General features: G+C 39.6%; 1 protein-coding gene across 2 annotated transcripts in view; it reads right to left on the bottom strand.

Moving 5' to 3' along the window:
* Positions 1–16,112: 16,112 nt before the first annotated feature.
* ppm1aa (protein phosphatase, Mg2+/Mn2+ dependent, 1Aa) overlaps positions 16,113–22,266 on the bottom strand; it is a 36,910-nt gene continuing 30,756 nt past the window's right edge. For both annotated transcript variants that reach the window (XM_082515829.1, XM_082515828.1), the window contains exon 6: positions 16,113–20,258. In XM_082515829.1, coding sequence (XP_082371955.1) covers positions 20,223–20,258 — 36 coding nt within the window. In that variant the 3' untranslated portion in view covers positions 16,113–20,222. The remainder of the gene's footprint in view (positions 20,259–22,266) is intronic.

Below are 22,266 nucleotides of genomic sequence, written 5' to 3'. Positions count from 1 at the left end.
TTTCACTAAAAGAAAAGGGGGTGGGGGCTTTTAAGATGCTTTTTCCAAAAACAGTTATTATGCAATGGTTTTACATGTCAGGGCCACCTGAGATCAAATTGAGCTTTTTGTGGCCTATAAACTGAAATGAGTGTGAAAACTTGTTATTTTGTACCTTCTCCACATCTTCTTACTCAAATCCTCAAATGAGAGACTTGGTTCGAGAAGACTGAAAACAATGTGGTGAGGTATAGGATGAGTCAAGCAAATTAGAGTAGCACCTAGTAATAAAATTCAGCTGTGACCTAAATTGAATGACTACAAATTAAATTCGGAAAGTTGCAAATAAAACTTGTCCACTGAGACTTTTAACAGGGTTGACTGTTATCTTTTCAACCCGCACATTTTTATGAAATAAAATAAAACCACAGTAACCGATTGGAAACCTTTATCATTCTGCACACACTAAAAAATACAACAGTAACCTACTGTAATGAAGAATAATGGAGGCTTTGTAGCACTTTATCCACAGTGGCTCATTATAAAGCTGCTGTGGCCGTAATTTCAAGAGATTCACTACATTAAAGAGTTTGAGAATATCACTGGCAAAGAGAAACAGCTTGATATATGCATGTTACTCGAGGTGGGTGGCAGCTCCATGACAAACAAGAGCATAAAGAGCACTGCAAGGTGGAGCGATGAATGAGGTGTTTACGATCAGAGATGAGTACATTTACTTTGTGTCATCACTTGCATGTAGCTGGGTCGTAGCTTGCCCTGGGCAGAGGGAGGGAAGGAGTGGGGAATAGTTAGATGCGAACAGGCTGGAAATGACCCAGATTCCCTGGGATCACTGGAGCAGACAAGACACTACAAAAGCCTGTCACCAAGAGCCATCCTGCCACTATCCCATACAGACAGTACCTTTCTCTTTCCATCTGCTCATCATGTCCACAAGCCTGCTGAGATGTAAGCAAACATGTGCACAGGTACACCAAAAATGTTCGTGCCTGCTAAACAAACAAATGCCGGTCTGCATCTGAAATGCATAATATCACCTTTACTTTAAATATGCTCTGATTAGTCTCGCATGGAAACGGCACATTTTAAATCACTAAAACAGCATCAATTGAGAAACCAGAAGGCATTGAGGGAAAGCACTGCCACACAATGATAATGTACACAGCTAATTGCCCGGGCGGGAAGCCGCTTCTGCTTGGCAAAGATGAAGGATGCAAACATTAGTGTGTAGGTTCACAGGCTGCAGTGTTTCTCTCTGCTCGTGACAGACTGTTTTAACTTAGAGTCAGCTGTCCCAGCACAGGATTAACTTTCCAATTAAGACATCATGTCACCAACACAACCAATATACCTGAATGTATTGGGACTTAAAGAGACATCACTTCACTCATATGTTTGCCGTGCCTCTACAATGACAGGAGGGTTAAGCCAAAGCTCTCAGAGTTGTGTTTTCAAACCCGTTTGCCCCCGGGGCGGCAGTAGCTCTTGACGCTGTGTTTAATCTCTGGATTTGTGGTAACAGAGAAGACTTCTTATCCACTGACCCATTGGCCCTGAGTGTATGTAATCCACTGCCTTTCAGTCACACAGCCCAGCTGAAATGAACAGAGGAGAGCCACAATGCTGCAGCAGCAGCCAGTGTTGGAGGCTGTGTACACACACACACACAGACACACGGCCTCGTCTGTCCTGACACACATATAGCTCTCCCATGCTTTTGTTCCACAGGGCATCTACTACAGAGCTCAGCCATAATACTCTTATTATAACCAATGCACATGACATTTGACCTTATACCCACTAATGCTAGCTTACTCTAGCACACGCTATAGAATAAATATTCCACAATGCCATAAAGTCAGAGCGTAGACATGACAGCAGCAAGGAGTATTTGTGTGAGTGTTTCAATGCTACGTGAAGAGTCATTTTACCAACAAAACAGTTCATCATGTCACACAGAGGCCAAACAAACACCTTGGTCCAATCGATTTTCTGTTGTGTAAATCTCTGTAGGATTACAAAAGGTTGTACCAACTGTCTGCGGCCTATAGATGTAACTTTATTAAATCCCCCTATTGTCCTGCAGCATAAAATTGAGATCCCATTTACAAGGTTTTTCCAGAACCTTAATATTTCATTCCCACAGTGCGTCGGAAAATCGAAACGTTTTCCCCTTCCTCCTGTCACAAATGTAGGGGAAACACGATTTTTTTGTCGCAAACAAACAATGCAGTGAGGTACAGTGAGAGCGAACATCTAATCTTTGGCAGAAAGCCATCAGAAATACCTTGAAACCTACCCTCCACCCCCCCTTTTTTTCTCAAAAACACATTTGCGGAGCATGCTATAGAGTGCATGCAATTGTTACATCCATTCCACTCTTGAATGCAGTCAATTTCTGACTAGATAAAGGGCTAAATGAAACTAGGGAGAGCGCACAGTGCACACCGCACCGCTTTATATAACCCGCGTTTGTGAGTGTTTGTGTAAGAGGGAGAGTAATAGAGGGCAGAAATTGCAAATGAACAAATGCATGCGTCGCCTATAGCACTCACACAACTAAATGATTGTGTGTTTGAGGCAGCAGCTAAAATGCCAACCTGGTAATTATGAGCAGTAAAGCCTGCGTGTACACGCGCTTAAGAACAACATGCATGAAACTGAACACAGCAGTAAGTGACTTTCCATATACATAGCATGCATTAAACTGGCATCCAGTGGTATGCTTTCAATCACTCCCTTGTTTTCTGACACACTGAACTGCAGCCATCAAGTCTAACAGTGAATGAAAGTAAACTGGCCAAATTGTAGTGTTTTCTAAGGTCCAAGGGGCATCGCAAGGGTCCAGTCGTCAAACCTGAGTACTGTATGAGAAGATATTATCAAATAAAAAAGCCTTTTCACTGAATGTACTGCATTGATGTAGCTACAGACAAACCGTCAAGACAGGTGGGTTGGCTGAAAGCTTGGTCTTTAGACCTTCCTCTGCAGCCACCCACACACTCTTTCTCCCTTTATCTATTTTATTCAATAACAAACTTTACAATACTCCAGGCTTGGAACAGGGAAAAAAAGAGCACTCTGTTTTTACATCTCAATGATCACAAATTAGCCTATTATTTAATACTATTATGAGGACGCTATATTCTAACTGAGACTGTAAAACCATTATTCTGAGCATTATATGAGGGACATTTCTATAAAAAACAAGCTTCTAAAAATAGTTTTCTAATTATTTTTGTCTCTAAAGGCGTCCAACAAACCTCCTCCTTGGCTCCTGTTGTCTGATAAGGGTCCCCAAGGGTCCTCTCGCTCCTTTCTTTGGTTGGTGGGGATGGTGGTCACCCTCTCAAAAAAAATAAGAAAAGTAAAATAAATAAAAAAACTCTGTCCATGTCATAGGATCTTGACGACACCCAGAGGTGACAGGAGTCAAAACTCATCACACTCAGGAGGACCTCTGGCGCTAGGGAGCTACATGATGCGTGAGTCAGGGCAGAGGTCACAACGCCGCAGCCATGCCGCCTGGGCCTCACCTCCACTTCACATTGTCTAAGAGCCTCTGCTCCTCCAAGTCAAAATACACACACACACACACACACACACACACACACACACACACACACACACACACACACACACACACACACACTGTCAATATACTTTGCTCTTTTGTCTGCACTATCACAGCTTTTTCAGAAGTGACCTTTACACATATCTCTTTAGGATGCGTGCGACTTAATGTGTTGTATGCGAGTAGAAAATGTGCTTTTATTAAAAATATCCGCTTCATTCTTGTACAAACATGGCGTGCCGGATTGCCTTCATACATTTATTTGTTTGCCTTCTCATAATGACTACCTACACACATCCAGGCACTGAGAGAAAACTCAGGAGAATGAATCATACTGAGCTCCATGCAGTGGCTTCACCCTGAGGTTACAATTGCTTTGTAGTAAAGGGTACACTCGTTACTACGATGATCAAAAAGACATCTTTAATTTGATTAGTTTCTATAAAACACAATTGTTTCTTTGACACAGTATTTATCAGTGCCAATCGTAGAAGAGCAGCAATCTGTGAAGCTTGCTTCAGAAAAAAGAGATTCAGCATATAATGTGGCACAATTGCACTCACGGTCTCTTAGAAAGTGAGATGTTCTCATTGGCTAAGGTTATTATTTTCTAATCAATTCACCATGTAAATGAAATATAAAATAATAGCAGCAATTATCAAACAGGCTGGTTTATTATAAAAATGATACATACTGCTTAGAGATTTGAATGAAAGTGCATATTTTAAAGTTGGAATGTCCATTAAGCCTGCACTGGATCAAAGCGTGGATGCAATAATCTGCCTTCTAAAGAGTCCAGGAGTTGTCTGCAGTACAAGAGGCAGTGACCAGGGATATCCTGGATTTCCAGACTCTTAATATCTGTCAGCTGTGCTTTATTGATGGCTTATGTCAAATGCCATTCTGACAGAGCTCATTAGGATGAAGGGGATCATCTAGGTAGAGGCAGGAGAAGGCAGAGCTGGCGAGCTGCCTGATCACTGTGTGCACAAAGCTCACCGCACTACCTAGAGGGTGATGTCTCTGACAGAAGTTAGCTGACAGGGCTGCATGTGTGTGTGTGTGTGTGTTAGCGAGTGAGAGATGCAGTGAGGTGGGTGAGGGGGAGCACTGGGGTGCAAAAAGAAAGTATATGTGTATGTGTTGATGTCATTGTCTGGGTTACCGGGTGTCACTGAGCAGGTCCCTGTTTGCTTGATGCCAGGCCTCCAAACATAACTGACAGGCTGAGAGTCATCTCGCTTTCGCCACTCACAAATACTCAAATATTTATCCATGTACAGCCCTCTCAGTGCACTGCATGGCATCAGCAGTCTTGTGCTACAAGGACAAGGCCCTGTGGAGACTTCAGAGACCTTGAGAAGATGAGTCAAATAATTTCCTCACTGGTTCCCGCTCTTGTCCGCTCCACAGTAAATATAACAGCCTCCAATAGTCTTTAAAAAAGAGACTAAGATTACTTTTTATTTGCAGGTGAGCCGTCGCTCTTATTATGCTTCTCATATCAGAAAAAGCACATTTTACGCATCCCCATTCAGTGATTACTCTTTAATAGGCAGCAGCCTGTGTCTAATACTACCCTAAACAGCTGAATCCATATTTGCTATGGCCAGCAGCATTGCTGATGAGCTCAGACTGTTATGTGACATCTTAATATAATGATTAAAAATGCATGTTAGGAGGCCAAGCAGAGGGGTGCTCTGGGTGCTCCTGCCAGGGAAGATTAAATCATATACTTAACAGGCATGCAGGGGATTCGGGTCAATGTAAATGAACGAACTGTAAAACATAAAATTCAGCGGTGGGTTTTCTAACAAGCAAAGTGATAAGATCAGAAAGAAGAGGACGATGATCAATAAAAAGTCTGGCTGTTAGCCTGCGCACGGTGAGCTCTAGTGACAGTGATATAGCAGTGCTAATTCATATCACTGGTGTCTGTTCAAGAAAAGAATTCCACATTTTAAGTCGGATAAAGATTGGATTCATTAGAGGAGGGATACAAATGCTCTTTTTTAAACTCAATGCATTTGTTACGTAACTGTCAAAGAATGTGCCACGAGTTTATTTGAGGTCTCGTCAGCATCCAGGTTCATTAACATCCTGCCAAACATTCAACATTATGCACTCCACACTGTATATAAATGCCACTTGTTTTGCACATATTCAACTCTGTATATTTTATATATTTTATTATTATTATTATTATTATTATTTTATTTTATTTTTTTACTATTTAATTTGTAAAAATGTGTATACACACACACACACACACACACACACACACACACACACACACACACACGTAGGAAAATATTTAGTATACACATCCAGAAATGCATACACTATTATATATTGTACATATATTTATTAGTTTCAGGTTGGCCATTCTTGTATTTTGCTCGTTTGTGTTGTTGTGTTTGCACATCTCTGTTGCTTGTGGGGCTCGCACACAAGAATTTCACTCGCATGTGCTGTGCCAGTGTGCCTGCACATGTGATGTGACAATAAAAAATAAAAATAAAAAAATAAAAAAAAATAAAAAATAAAAAATAAAAAATGGTTTGGCACGCTGCAGCACATCAGCTCTGACAGAGGCTGAGCCAGTAAAAGTCGAGACAGCGTTAATGCCATCTTATCTCTGAAGTTGTTTGTAGCCTGACCAAAAGCAATGCTGGGCCCGCTAATCCCATCAGCCAAAACACATGTCAATACAAGACCCGAGCTGAGCTGAGCTGCACGGATCGATAACCTTTGCTCTTTCATTGCCAGCACATGTGCTCATACACAGGTAGACACACAAACAGACCCTCAATTTAAAAAGAGGATTGCAGCCATTCATTTAAACTTGAACACTAAGTGCAACCTGTTAAATTCCAGAAATATGAATTTACAGTGAAAACTGTCATAGTTATTTAGTCAACGAGGGAAAATTATGTTAAATCACACATTTTGTGTTGTTATTTAAAAAGTACAATTAAAGTATAATTGATTGAATATTTATGTAATTATTTTTTACAGTAATATTTATTGTATTATTAATACATTTAATGCTGGCCTTATTACATGCCCACATTTAACAAAATAAAACCCACACTGATAAGACATAATTGAGCAAATAGTTGCGATGGTTACTTAATGTTGCAATTTTTGATCTGTTCATTTTATAATAAAACATTCCAAACGAGCATTTCACTGAGTCATCCAGTTCATTCAGCAGGCTAATTTAAAAAAATATAATCACCAAATTTACTAAAGTATTTGATCACATGGCAAAAATTACTTTTCACTGCTTTCACTCAGTTATTTTGATAATGTAAGCTATAGAGGTATTTTACCATCCAATGTAAAGCCTATATCTCGTTCCTGGCAATTAGTCAGCCTCCAACATATAAAGCGATGCTATTGTATACAGTATCTTTGCTTTTTTTTTCTTTCTTTTTTTTGATACCTTGGTGGGTTCCTGAGAGTTTTTAGCATCACCATTTACAATGTTCCAAATGCTTTTAGAAACACTGACTGTCATGGCCTTGTGCTGAATAATACAGCTTTAGAGAGAGCAAGGGAATTTTCCTCAGGGCACAGGTGTGCTCTGATAGTCTCATAAGCCCCCGGCAGCACAAAGAAAGATAGCTGCTTTCTTGGTGAAAAGGAATATGGAGGCACAAGGTGGAGAAACAGATCAACAATGGCTTCTTCGTTTGGGTGTATTTGGTTTTGACCTTCAGACAGAGCTTCAAATAAATGCAACACCGAGGGGGAAATCAAAAATCCCGATGACCCTGAATCTCTACACCCTACGCGGGCCTGGAATGAATATGTGATGTTGAAAGATGTAATACATTTTCAAAAAAGCAGAGAGACGACGTGTGCGGGTAAGGCCTCTCCAGAACTGGCAGCACCAGCAGCCGCAGTCACTTCTTTTCATGTATTCATACACTTGAACACAGAAGTGCTGCCAACATAAACCTATAAATGACGATTTAAAAAAGCATAAGCATCGTTCCAGTAATGCGTACCTAAATGTACATGTGCTAATTGTCTTAACTAATCTTTTGGATAAGCTTAAATTGCTCACGACAGTATAGATAAAGACATGTATTCTACATTTCAGTCTTTTCCACCGTGCTCATAACTTCTGTCTGCAGATGTGGCTGGATGGGACTGAGATGCTCGACGAGCAGTGATGGAGTTGACAAAGTAAGTAGTCAGACTGCTAAGTCAGGCATTCAGGAGAAAGGCAAGACACTTATGGAATGAGAGGTGAAGCTGAGGGAAGTGTTTGCTCAGGAAAATTCAATGGATCTGTCAAACAGGGGAAAAAAGCAATAAAAAAACTGTAATATGGGTTTGAGAAGAGAATATAGATCTGTATAAGGGAGAAGGTGATAGCTTCATGCATACATACACAGCAAATATCTCAAGAGTGTGCTTGGGAGAAATATCAGCATTTCAAATGGCAAATCTCCCAAGCAGGGATGCCTACAGGGAGGTGGGGGCTCAGAGAAATCCTGCCTGTCCTTGTGTGTCACTTACCAGCCACAGGAAAAGACTTTTTTTTTTTTTTTTGCTGATAGCGCAAAGTGTCTCCATGAGGCTAATGCTTTATGTCAGATTCTATACTAACTGGCACATTAGAAAGAGAGGATCCACCTTTACTTTCCCCCATAAAAGCATTTTCCTTTTGCTACAACACTCAACCGCAGTAAGGGTTTTTTTTTAAAGTATCGACACAGTTGAGAAGCTGATGACTAGGTTCTTAGTAGGTAGTAGAAGGGTATTGTAAAATCCTCTGCCATTCACCCTGTTTTGTGTATTTTCTCTCCGTTTTATTATCTGCACTTCAGCAATGAGGAGAGCTAGACAAGTGAATTGATGGGAGGGTGGAGCGGGGTAGAGGGTTTGGGAGGCGGTGTGGGGGGTGGAGGGGGTGGAGGGGAGACGAGGTAAGGAAGAAAAACAAAACAAAAACAGACAAGGAGTGCCAGGCTCTGGAAACTGGCATGCTGTAGTTGTATGTCAGTCACCTAGCAACAAGTCCTCCCCATCACTTACCCCCCACTTCCCCATCTCCTGCTGCGCTCTCTAATTCAACAAATCTGCTGAGAATGTATGGTTGCTCCTCTAACAAAACGTATTCTGTGCTGGCGGCTAAGGATGTGGGCCTCCACTGAACACACCACTCAGCTGCCCATTGACCACCGGGGCCTTTCTCTGCACACACTAAGGAGTGAGGGACAAAGACCCTGAAAGCAGGGGCAGCTCCACAGAGAAAACATTTGCTTGTAATTGTGTTTGACTGCATAATGAAAATGATGTTCTTTTTTAATTTGGGCTTGTTAAGGCCACAACTATTTTCCTCTGGTCACCTGATTATTATAAAGAACCAAACCCTCACTTGCCCTATTGGGCGCAGAGGGGGGAAATATTGAAAACGGTCCAAAGACCTCCCCACTCTTTACTTTAACCCCTCTTGTGTTTCGAGTGTTCACTGGTAAAAACATAAATATGTAGACTCTGTTCATTACAGGATGGGAGCGTATGCTAGAATGAGTTCCCCCTTTTCTTTTTTTCCCTTCCTTCTAGAGAAAGGATAATAACAGCGAGGCACACATAGGTGCGCACACATACACAAATGGGAGCGCAGCCATGCTTGCCCTGAGTTGTGAAGCTTTGAGAAGGTTAGCATTCCTGGTCCTACTTCAGTAAAACAGACCATTAGTGGGAGCATCGGGGTAGCACCCAAAAGAGTGCTTCAATGGACACATTCACATCCAGTGATTATTTGCACTTTTTAGCCCCCAATTTCCTGTTTTATTTATGTGTGCGTTTCCACATTCATTTGGCTTTCCTCTTTTTCTGCTCACTACTCTCGTGTGGCAAAGGTGAGGAGCATTCAGGTGAATGTTCAGGCTCAGATAGAGAACATTTACAACAGCTTTTGGTTTAATTATTGTTTATGAAGGCTGCTCTACACTATATTTCTGTATTTTGTTAAAATAAATAAATTATTTGAACACTATTATGCCCTTTTTTTCGCCTGGCCGTGTTACATATGATTTATGTCAGAGAATCTTACGCATCTTTGAATCCCTAAAGGTTTCCATTCAGCCTCCCTATGGACATTTATTCAGTGATTTAATTGATTCGAGCCAGGGTCTTGTATTCACAGTCATCCCCAGGAAACTCCATGGTAAAGCATGAGTCTTCTAAGAGGTCACAGGTAAGAAAAATAAAGGGCTGACCTCTGCTCACTGATATTCAAGCATATATACTAGTTTTCTGCAGGCCTGACTGCCACGTTGGCTCGGGTGACCGTGATGGTGGCCTTCCTAACAAACTGCAACACCCTCTCAGGTCGCACCTTTCTGCAAGTGCAACCTCAGAGTCATCTCTGTTATTGAATCTCACAGCATTTATAGAATTAGGTGGATTATGAGAACATCCTCCAGTATGCTTTCATAATCCCTCCAGGCACAGCTAACGATTAACTTGGTTTTCACTGCTCTCCTGATTATTTTCACGTATATGATCAAAGATTTGAACTAGAAAATTCATTATTAAAACTAATGCAGCCTAATGCACCAACACTGCTATTAATTGTGTCTTCAGTCGGTGCACTAATATCAGTGAGGCTATACTAATTACTAAAAGCATCTTTCAGTAAAACACAATAATTGTCCCCTCAGTTTCAACAACAACTGAACATTACAAGCTTTAAAGTACTGCGGCACTTTCATCTTACACTGTGACATACATAAATACACATTACACATAAAAAGGAGAAATGCTAAATGACCAACAAATCAAAGTGCTTTATTATATCCTGTAAATGTACTATTACCATAAAGCAGTCCACCTCAATGAGTGCTGAATTACACTGAATTGCTTTTTGGAGCTAGCAGTATTAAAAGGATTGCCATACTGGCATAGAATACAGCAAATTTAATCTATGCAATATGCAGATTTGTCGCTTGGCAGAACATCAATATTCAACACATTTAATCATTTAAATTTTGGTCATTTTTCAAGTAATAATGCTAAATATTACTCTAGGTCTCGATTCTAAAATGTGAGCATTTCCTTTTATATCAGTGTAGTTAAACAATTTAAAGTTTTAGCCAGGTAAAACAAGCAATCCGAACAAATCACCCCATTCCTTAAAATTAATATCAGGGGCTTTTTGTGCTTCCTTTTTTTAAGAATGACATTTTAGGGATTATCCATGCAAATAACTGCCAGATTAAATGATCCTGAAAATAAGCGTTAAACTAGACAACACCTAAGCCTAATTCTGATCAAATGATGAGATAAATTTCCTCCTCAAGGTGGAAGCCCTTTGAGATTCAAAGCAAATCTCCTCTGTCCTCCTAACTTGTTGTTGGGACCGAGCAGGTGTAAAGACTGAATAGTCTGAGGGGTCAGATGGGACTGACTTACGTCGAAGGATCCTGTCAGCCTGGAGTGGCTAGAGGGTCTGCGGTAACACCCCTCCCACTGAAGATTAACAAGTTTCAGCGCCACATTGACGAGGCTCTGCTTCATTTATTGTTTTTTCCCCCCTAAGTGTCAACAAGTGAGCATGTCTGTCTGTGTGTATTTTCAGGACTTTCACCATAAGGACCCCACCTTTGACACCAATTAAAGAGATTATGTCTTAAGATGAGAGGAAAGCTATAGTTGTGTGTTACGGCAAGTGATTGCTTTTGACAAGGTCAAAGGGTACCGTGCAACAGTGCGTGACCCCAACAGGGCGGAGATGGGAGCAAAGAAAAAGAGAATAATTACTTTTTTAGACACTGAGACGTATTAATGTAACAGTGACAAATACTTGGCCTGGAAAGTATGAACAGCAGTATGCTATAGGGGCAATAAAAAACAGTAATGAACTCTTTCTGAGGGCTTATAGCAGCAGCTCTCTTCTCAAATAGCCTTTACACATCAGCATAAGAAGACTAGAATTGCAAAAATGATTAGTTTTATTTCAGAAAGAATGGCAGTAACTTTATACATCTTTATCATAATTTGGTTTAGCTTCAAATAATGCTCCAGAGTGCAGAATATCACACCCTGCACCCTGAAGAAAATTGATCAAATTGTGCTGGCACGGGTTTTGAAGCAGCAGGTAGACTAATGCATTTGCTGTAGCAGCTGAAAATGTGTCATGTACTCCTCACGTAGATATGAAAACTCATCTGGTATCTTATTCATACCAGGCGTGCAAAAATGACCATCATGTAACAGAAACTGTAAATAGCATTGTCACACTGCTTTTCCATTTGCCAAAGAAATCAGTGAAGTACAAATGAAGCTAAACTTGACTTGCTATGAATAAAAGAGGCAGCTCTGATTCTCCAAAGACAACAGATAGGGCTGATGAGCGTGACATGATGGATCCACTTTAATAGATTATTTAACCTCTGTCATGCGTTTGTGTTTTTTTTACCTTTCTTATTGCAGTCACTAACGCTTTTTTGTATTTAAAAAATGTGCTTAATGTTTTGTTTTGCTTAATTTCTATCTAAAGTTTTCTTATTATGATTATGCAATTTCTCCCAGAGGTTTTACGACAGCCTTAAAGTGTGGAAAATGAACATCATCATTAATAAACTAGCTTAAATAATCGATAAGACGCGGATGTTCATTGTATTTGCGTGGGCTGTTAATTTTTATGACTTCCACGGAATCATTTTTGTTATTTAAGAAAGTAGTATTCTTATTATTGATCAGAAATAAAAAGCTTTCGGGATATTTTATAATGAAAAACATTTTTTAGCTAGGTTATTTATTTATTTAGTACCTTTTAAATGAATGAAAATAAATTATAAAACTGTAGGACATTATTATAAAATGATGGTAACACTTTATAAAAATATATGATATAGTTCCAAGTCTGTAATGGCGTATTTATTTTACAGCTGTCTAGTTTTTCGAAGGGTGACAACGACGATAAGATGTTAGAAAAATGTAGCCCAACCATCTAATTTCTTCTTTAAATATGCAACAGAGGAAATCAACTATATAAGCTTGACAAGCAAAAGAAAAAAAATCATTGTTGTGTAATTAACTTTTAAAGAGTCTTAAAGTCACAGCACCTCGAGGAGCTGTGTGCTGCAAAGCCTGTGTGCTAGCTAAGATCATTTCAGAGAGTTTTTAATAGTTTCCGATGTCCTACCTTGATGTGGAGGGCAGGTTCATCCTGACTCAAGTTTTGAGCCAACGGGAGGAAACTCATCGGCCTCCTCCTCCCCGTCTGTACTCCCCCCACCTCCTCCTTCTTCTTGTTGTTGTGTGTTTTCATGTTAATTGGCAGCAGTTGAACTGTGAGCCGTAAATCAAGAAGTGCACAGTGTATTAATGAGTCGGACCACCCAGGAAATCTATTTTCTCCGAACTTTCTTAGCGGACAATAAGAGGATACTCGAGTCTGCCATGCTCCGAAAACTATGAATGAACATTCACAAGAGCAGTGCTCCCCTGCTGCCACGTTTCAGCTAATGGCTGCTATAAGTATTTCCTAAAAAAAAAAAAAAAAAGTGAAGAATTGCAAACAATAACAAATCATTTGTGGAGGGGGGTTATATGTATTTTTATACTTGAGCTTGGAATCAATTAAAAGACCTTCATTTCTGAGAAAAAGTTCTTTATAACTCTGTTAAAGGTTTGAGCATTTTGCAGATCATTTCACCCATAATAACTTTTTTTCTAATATAGAGGAGGAGTTATTAATGCCAAAATTTTGCAGAAAAGTCAACTTATGGCAGGCTTTATGCAAAAAAGAAGGAAAGACATTTCCCATTACAAGTCCTTTTTAAAAATCCACCTAAAAAAGAAAAAAAAAATCTTACTATAAATAAATGTTTTTTTCTCCATAAGAGTGGATCCTCAGAACTGAAAGCAGTACTATAATTGTCTTCCATTATTAAACCCCACAAAGCTAGACCATTGGCTACTAAAATACCAAGGTTAGTCTTGATTAAATGTCTTTCCAGGGCACAAAAAGCATGTTTTACATAAAACATCCTTCAAGGGGATTAAAGTATGATGTTGGAAAAAATATATATAAAATATTGCTGATGGCAAGGCCAAGCATCCCATTTCTCAAATGAAAGGTATCAAAGAGATTAAAGAAAAACCATTACAAATCAACATACCACTAATATGCCTGCATCTGCCCTATTACCCCCTCCCTTTCCTCCCCCTCCCCAATTCAAGTCACAGCAGCAAGAAAAAGCTGCAACTTTAATCTTTACTCAAAGTACATTTTTAAGATTTCACATGAATGGTTATTAGTGCATATGCAGTACTTTACCATTTTCCATTTTGGTGACAGGCATTCATTGTAAAACACAAGTTTCAGAGTCTTTTAGAAGCAGCTTACAGGCTAAGGGCTGTTTGACAAAAGGGCTCTTTCTGTTGGTCTCTTACATAAAAACAGCCTGTGAAGGTGAATATTAACTATAGGTTGATTCTACCCTTACAGTTTACTTGAAGCTTTTCTGATCTTTTAACGTTAACCATTATCAGAGCAAACAAGTCCAGTTAATTCAGCTGGTATAAATGCTTCCACACAACCAGCTGCATCAAGGCTTCCCTCTTCTTTCCTCTGCTGAGCAAGGAAATCCTCCTGCAGGCTGAATGCCCCTTACTGGCGACTTTTGTTCTCTCACACTTACCCCACACACTCCAAATGTAACATCCTTCTTGCTGAGAGAGAGAGAAAAAAACTATTTCCTCTCACACCTGTTGATGAATTGTGTTAGTGTACAAGGCTCAGACCGAGCTGTAACACGTGTCCTTATACAAACTGCACATGCCCAAAATAGTAGTTTCCTCACATGGGTAGTGGTGAATAGGGAAACCCTTTTCACAAAAACAGCAAAGAGGCTTGAGGCCAAATTACAGTAATCGTCATTGACAAACAGAAAATAATTCCCAGTTTGGGCAGGAAAGTCATAAGATGCCTCAATAACCTTAGCAGAGGGGGAAAAAGAAGCTGTTTGTGCTTTGTGGGTGAATGGTGCTGAATCCTTGCAGTCTCATTATGCTAAGAATATAGAAGAACAATATAGGAAGCCAGCTTTTTTCAAGTGCGTCTTCATGGTAGCTGCAGTTTTCACAATTTCAGAAAAAATATATGATATAAACCTGGAGGAATGGCTTTTACAAACACACCGCAGCTGTGTGTGTTCAAGTAAACTACTTAGATACCATGGAGCACGAGTAATATCAACTTTTCTTCTGGGCAAAAGTCAAGGAAATCTGAGAAAGCTTCTTGTCTAATTAAAAAAGAAAAAACTGTTTTTCTTGCTTGTTTTTTTAAAAAACAGTATTAAGCTTTATCTTGGTATGATGATGATATAGCAGCTACAAATGACACACTGAAGAAAAAGAAATAAAAGTAAAGGCAATGTTTTGTTTTTTTCTAGGAAATTAATGAAATGTATAGGCTCCTTCTCTTTATGATGCTGTTGCCAATTCCAACTAAAAGAGTACTGAAAAGAACACACGGTATGAAACTACAACTATGCTGTGACCTTACTATTCAGGAAAAAAAATCATACTGACATACATGCAGTCATCAGTTATAGAAAACTATATAGGCTGAAACCAGTATGGGCTATTCAGCAATTTCATATTCAGCATTTGGATCATCTTTTGTTCTCTCACCATGAAGCTGATTAATCTTAACAAATAGAGAGAATTTCTCCATCATCTGCTTTCAAAGGCAGGAGTTGGAGCTCTCGCTAAATAAACTTTATGTGTTTTTTTTTTTTGGCTCTTTTGCCATCAGAATTGTTGTCTAAAGGCAAAGAAAGATGCCCAACGGATTTACTTTACCAAACTGACCATCCCAGCCTTGCCGTAATGGTCCATTTGATTCACCTTTTATTGTTTATTTTATTTTCACTTACTGAATACGGGACAGACTTGACTGGGGGAAAGAAGGGGAGAAAGAAAGAGGGAAAGAGAAACAGCTGAGAAGAGGGACGGGGGAGAAGGGCAAAAGACAAAAACCAACAGAACGGGCAGAGAAAAAAAAAATGCATATGTGATTTTTGAAAGAAAGTGCACCGTTTTTTGTTACCAAAAAATAAAAAAATAAAAATCTGATGATAATGTGGATTCAACTGGGCTTTTTAAAATTTTAAAACCTAAAAAGCCATAGAAACTGTGTGGGAATGATATCAATTCATCCAATAGCTAAATAAGAAATAAAATAAAACTATTCAGATCATTGATAAGTTAGGCAGCAAAAGTCTTAAATGCTTACTTTGAAAACATGTACGTTTGTCGCCAGACTGCTCAGCTCCTGACCTCTTCCATTCTCGTGTCTGCTTATTTAGTGAAAAAAAAGCTTTGTGTTACGTATTCATGTTTCTTCAGAAAAAGAAGAGCAGCAAGGTGAGAGATGATGCTCAATAAACCGGGGGCGCGTAACCACTCGTGTGTCACATAACATAACTCTGTGCTGACGTAGGACATACTGCTACAGACGCTTACAATGGTTTACAACAGAACACAACACACGATGGAGAGCAACAGTTCAAGGTTTTAATTATGGACACAGATTCAGACAGAACATTATGTGACTGTGATTTGTTCCTATCAGATCTTCAGGCCTTGATTTTGACCAGAAGATACAACATAGTTCAATAAAGTACAGTACAGCTTTAAGCTTTGGATTTAAGTGCTGATCCATAGGCTGTGTTGGTTAAATGATCTGTGGTCGTACAAGCAGGAACAGAAGTGCTTGGGTCCGTCGCTCAGGAAAGATTCAGCCTTTAAATCAGCAACTTAGCTCAGCACCACTGTTGATTGAGGTGAAGTTTAATGATGGACCAAGAAAAAATGAGAAGCACAAACCCTAGCAAGGTTAGGTAGAGGAAATATGCTTTATTAAAACAAACCTCCACAAATCAAAATATGCAAAATAGTCTGCGATGGCGGACCTCGCTGAGCTGTTGCACCTGATTGCTTTAAAGGAAGCATGCCCCCAACAGGAGCACAGAGTATTGCAAAATATGTTGACTACTCCCAGTCAGCCGTGTTTAACATTTGGACCAAGCAGAAACTAAATTGAAAGGCTATAAAATATATATCTGGAAATTTCACACATATAAAAGATGTAAGCGCAAACAAACAGATTCTCCTCTACTCGTTTATGCTACGGGGTCACGTTAGCTAAAGTTCCAGAGGAGATGGCAAGCTTTACCTCTACAGTAAATGCACAGATGGACAATTACATTTTGGACATTTTTCTCATTTCCCTGAGCAAAAAGCCTTAAAGCTTTTCATCAGGAAAGGCATAACGGCTCAATAACACGGCCAGCAAACAGTCCAGATCTCAACTTCAGTAAAAATTCAAGGTGGAAATTGAAGAATAGTGAATTTGCCCACCCACCATAAAACCCTGAATGGCTGCAACAAAGTTCAATTTCCGGGATTCAATTTTTTTTCACCCCAACATCAAATTAATCTACTTGCTCACCATTTCTCACCATTTTAGACAAAGCTGAATGGCTAAACCAACATGCTGGATTTCCTTCTTGAAAGACTTGTATAATCATTTCCATTGTTTCAACTGACAGCTCTCTTGTTAGAGCCATGCTTCCTTTCATTACATCAAGCGCAACAACTCACTGTGGTCTGCAAACACTCTCTTTTAACTGCAGACTATTTTGCAGATTTAGATTTGTCTATATTTGTTTTAGATAAAAAAGATTAAAAGATGTTCCGACTGTTTTTCGTTTACTGGATTTGGGGAAAAATGTGTCATTAACTAAAATAACTAAATTTATTCAGAGTAAATTTCATGCATCAAGAATGTTCAGTTATTGATCAAAAAAGGAACAGTTTTGTGATTTGTTTAGTCGTTAATAGTAAAAACAGTCAAGTGAGCATCTTCTAAGTGTGTTGATTGCATCATTTTTGCCAGGGGTTGTACAGCTCATGTGATTCCTCTCTATCAGCAACATGTATTTAGGGCTTTAAAACATAAAGCCCCTATAAACGCCTGTTAACATTCAACATGAAGGCAATTTCAAAATCACCTTCGCTGAATACACTGTTGGCATAGAAACAGTGACTTGTCAACACTGGTCCAGTGGAAAAGCTGCAAGAGTTGACCCTGCTGCTTTGTAGACTTACAGTGAATATTACTGCTGTGACTCCATTTACTGGCCTGGTTCCTTTAAAAATGGGATTTACTACTTCTAGTCCATGATGTAAAGGGGGGAAAAAATCCTGACTAAGCTAATCAGAAACAAAACTTGTATGCAAAGGCAAAAGCACCAAAAATAAACCATTTAGCAGCAAACTAAGAGGAGTTTTACAGTTTAGTAGCTGCAACTAGGGGCAATACTTCAAGAGCCAGATACAGTTGTGGTCAGAAGTTTACACAGACTCATCAGAGGGATGAATGTTATGGTAATTTTGTGCTTTAATGGTTTCCTTGAGCTGTTGTTTTTCCAGGTGGAATAACTGTACAGCATATATCTTTAGTGACTTTAAAAAACAAGAATTGGGTGTACAAGTTTGACACCAGGTGTATCTCTCTAATACACCTGCGGTCAAAATTTCACATATAGGTTCAAATATATAAGCACATTTGCAGTAATATTTGGTTAAATATTCCTTAGCAAGCTGCACCTTGATCAGATGGTTTTTGTAGCCATCAACAAGCTTCTGGCATAATCCGGGCAGGATATTTGACCACTCCTCTTGGCAGAAATAGCAGAGTTTATTTAAATTCGTTAGTTTTTGGAGACGGAGCTGGATTTAGGCATAGTACAGAAATTTTCAATTGGGTGAGCCTGGAATTTGGAAAGGCCATTCCAGAAACTAGGCTGCTAATGCTAGGCTGCTTTATCCATTACAAAACCAGTTTTGATATATTTCTGGGATCACTGACCTGTTGGAACACTACACTGTCTACCTGTTGAGTTGAAGTTGAAAAATTTGAAGGTAGTACTGCTTGCTTCATTATTCCATCAACTCTGCACAATGTTCCAGCACCACTGGCATCAAAACAGCACCAGAGCATGATGCTATCACTTATATGCTTGATAGCTGGTACAGAGTTTTTATGGTTGAAAGCCTCACCTTTACTCCTATAAACATTTACCTGGTGATTTATACAAATAGCTCAATTTTCATCTTATCTGATCACAAAAATTTCCTCCAGAAGGCGTTTGGCTTTTTCACGTGGGCAGCTACAAATTAGAGTTTAGCTTGAAGGTTTTGGAGCAGGAGCTTCTTTCTTGGTCAGCACCCTTTCAGTACAGGTGATGTAAAACGCGGTTCACTGTAGACAGTGATGCTGGTGTTTCCACATATTTCAATTCATGACAGGCTTGAGCTTTGTTGGTTCCTTCGTTGTTCCTGAAGGTCCTAACCAATTTATTCTCATCTGAGGGTGATTGATTGAATTTTCCTCCAAACCTTGGCTGGTTTGTGTCAGTGACATATGTGAATAACTTGTACTTATATAAAACTATTTAATTGATGATCCTGGAATCGCCAGTTGTTTAGAAATAGCTCCAAGAGACCTTCCCAACATATGTAAATTCTCTATTTTAGATCTTCACAGAGTTGCTTGGACGTTCTCACTGCTCTGAATTATGATCAATCCGATGAGTGCTGTCAAACAAATCATTTTATGTTGGCAAAGAGAAAGAACCAGCTCTAGTCGATTCTGAATACTAAAGAAAGGCATCACAGAATTTTCAGCACCAGTTATTAAAGATGGGTGTATGTATATATTTGAGCCTCTGTTTACAATTTGACTGTATGTGAATTAGAGAAAGTCCAAAATAATTTCAGACTTGTGCACGCAATTCTTATTTTGTTAAAGTCATTAAAGAAGTATGCTGTACAGTCATTTCACCCTGGAAAAAATGGTTGCAATAAATCAATCACCACCTCTGCACCTCTATAAACTGGCAGGACATATATTTATATATACCTTTATAGCCTTATTCATATTACTCAGTTTTGTCTTAAAACTTGTTATGAGATGTTTTCTAGAAAAGAAGACAAAACTAAACCACTTCAGGTGTTTCCCTTAGTCTGGCTGGCCCTGATGATGCTGTCTTTTATAATTTCATTAAAACCTGTGAACTGAATTTCACAGGTTCATACAGCTCAACTGCCTTTATCTGAGCCTTAGGCCTCTGAAGTGTCCTTGCATACCTGCAATGTCTGTTTTGTAGAAAATGTTCCTGTAGTGTGATAACAGAGAACTCAATAATAGAGTTTGAATGACAGCTTTTTTTTCATGATTTGCAGACTACAAGAGTAAAACAGTCATCACACACACCTTTAACACGTTACTAAATCGGTTTTGTGTGGATTTCTTTTCCAGCTATGTTGTTAAAATAGTTGGTCCGTAGACATATTAAGTTAAAACCCCTCCATAATAACTTATGAATTTCCATCTTTGTCTTATACTGTATTTAAAATTATACTTACATAACAGTTTGAAAAGACTGGACGCTGAACACGCCGGGAGTGAAACGATGAATGACTACTTGTGTTTTGGAGATGTAAACCACATTAAATAAATTATTTAGTGAGGGTGGATAATTACAGTGATCGACAAATGCGTGGCAACTAATGCTTGCTTGACATGTTCTGATTAGCCCTCATTTTAGCTGAAACCACGGAAGAGGAGGATGACTGGGTCCTGGGGGAGGAGAAGAGCAGGATGAAGATGAGGTGAAGTTTATAGACACGGATGAAGTGAAGTGACGACATGCAAGAGGGATGACTCAATCACCCACTGGCTGCATGCTACCAGAGGTCAGACAGCATGCAGAGGAGATGGGGAAAATGTATGAAAAAGAGACTAAATCCTTGTGACATTATCTGTTTCTTTCTTCTTCTTCTTTTAAGCAATTAATCATTGAGGACCCACTGAGACAGCATGATGACAAGAACCGCATGCTCAGATTTCTATCTTACTGCAGCTCAATGACAGATAGGAGAGCATGCTGGATATGAGAAAATCTCCAGTCAGGTACAAAAAGAACAAATGTTTGATATGAATCATGCTGACATATTTTCACAGTAAAGAGCAGTTGGGTCTTACACACATGGAGTGTGGCTGGTATGGATTGACACAAGACTGATGGAAGTTCAGGACAAGCTATTATATTTGCTCCTGTCAGGTCTATAATTTTGCTCCCCATATCTGAAAGTTTCCATTCCATGTTGGTCTATTTGAAGATGCATGGTTTGCTTCTGTGAGACAAGCCCACTACCTGATACACTCATTTTGCATAAATCATCACATCTAAAGAGGAACAGACATCAGCAAAGAAACCAGGACATCCATGGTTGCAACACCACTAAGGCGAAGATGGCTCATTAGGGCCTGTCCTAAGTCTCCACTCATTTCATTTCATTGTTCCCTCATGCTCACAGTCAAATGCCATCAATTGTTGCACTTCACTTGCCTGCCAATCAAACACATTTTTCCAAGCTGTTGGAGTCTTCCAGTCCTGCAGCCAACCAACCATGCCAAGGCAGGTGTCTATCTCATTGGACACGAGCCCATGTGGGCTCTTGAAATGCAACATTTTCCTTCTAAAATCAGAAGAGGTCCCCAAGTTTGCAGTTTTTGATCGTTGGCATTGAAAATGCTGCCTGTGGAGGACATTTTTACAAATTCCCAATTTAAAACATTAGATTAAAAAAAGTAAGTTGCATTACATCAGTGTAACTTTGATTAGATGCAGGTATGGTAATACTGTAAAGTCAGCATGGCATGTAGTCTACAAGACTGTGGAGCTCTCCTTCTGCTGCTTTTTTTAATCTAAATAAATAAAATGTGTTTTACTTACCAAAATACACTGTCTGCATCCTTCAAGTTTAGCAAAATTGTTAAACACAAGCGGCCTTCCTCTTCACTGCCTTTGTTGCCGTGCGGCTGCTGCCAACTGCATGTTGGAGGCTGGGCATGTGTATCCTTATGTAAGTGCACAAACTGATACAGAGCATGACGCCAAAGAGAAGAGTCACTTTCACCTATACATAAAGCAAATACGCATCCAAGTCATGGTCATTTTTTTGCTCAAAATCAGCAAAAATGTTGACAAATCAACCAACTAGGCATCTTTTGCAAGGTTCGAGATGTCTCAGTCATTTTGCTAATCCCTTGTAGCTGTGAAACAACTAGTCAGCCACTTGCCAGACGAGTTATTCTGAGACAGGTTTTTTTTTCCCCCTCCCCTTCCACACAATGAAATATGAATAGAAGTGGTGGGGATAGTTGGCAGCTGTCAACAAATTCCACAGCTTCCCGCCACCATCGATCAATCAGTCCCATATCTGAAGCACAACTGTGCTAACCCGTTGGCTAGAACTGACATTAATCCTAAACCTTCCAGTCAGCGCGAGGGAATAACAGGATATAAGGTGGTGGGAGCGAATGCTGATACAGGCACTAAAGAGGAAAGGTGCCAATGCTAATGAGTGTATCTGTGGCTCTTTAACGAGCCCGATTTGATGTCCTAATTTACAATGAGCTGTGTCTCAGGGGCGCAGGATAATGAGCAGGACCGGGATTCCCAAGGCAGAGGCTTGTGTAACCCATCTCATGCAGGGGACAGTCACTCCCACAGAGTGTGAGTAAGAGACAGACAGTAGCACAGAGAGCAGGAAGGACATATTCCATGTCTGTAGGAGAGAGG

Source organism: Aulonocara stuartgranti, assembly GCF_965226115.1.
Source record: "Aulonocara stuartgranti genome assembly, chromosome: 19".
Classification (NCBI taxonomy): Eukaryota; Metazoa; Chordata; class Actinopteri; order Cichliformes; family Cichlidae; genus Aulonocara; species Aulonocara stuartgranti.
This window is presented reverse-complemented; position numbering and strand designations above follow the sequence as displayed.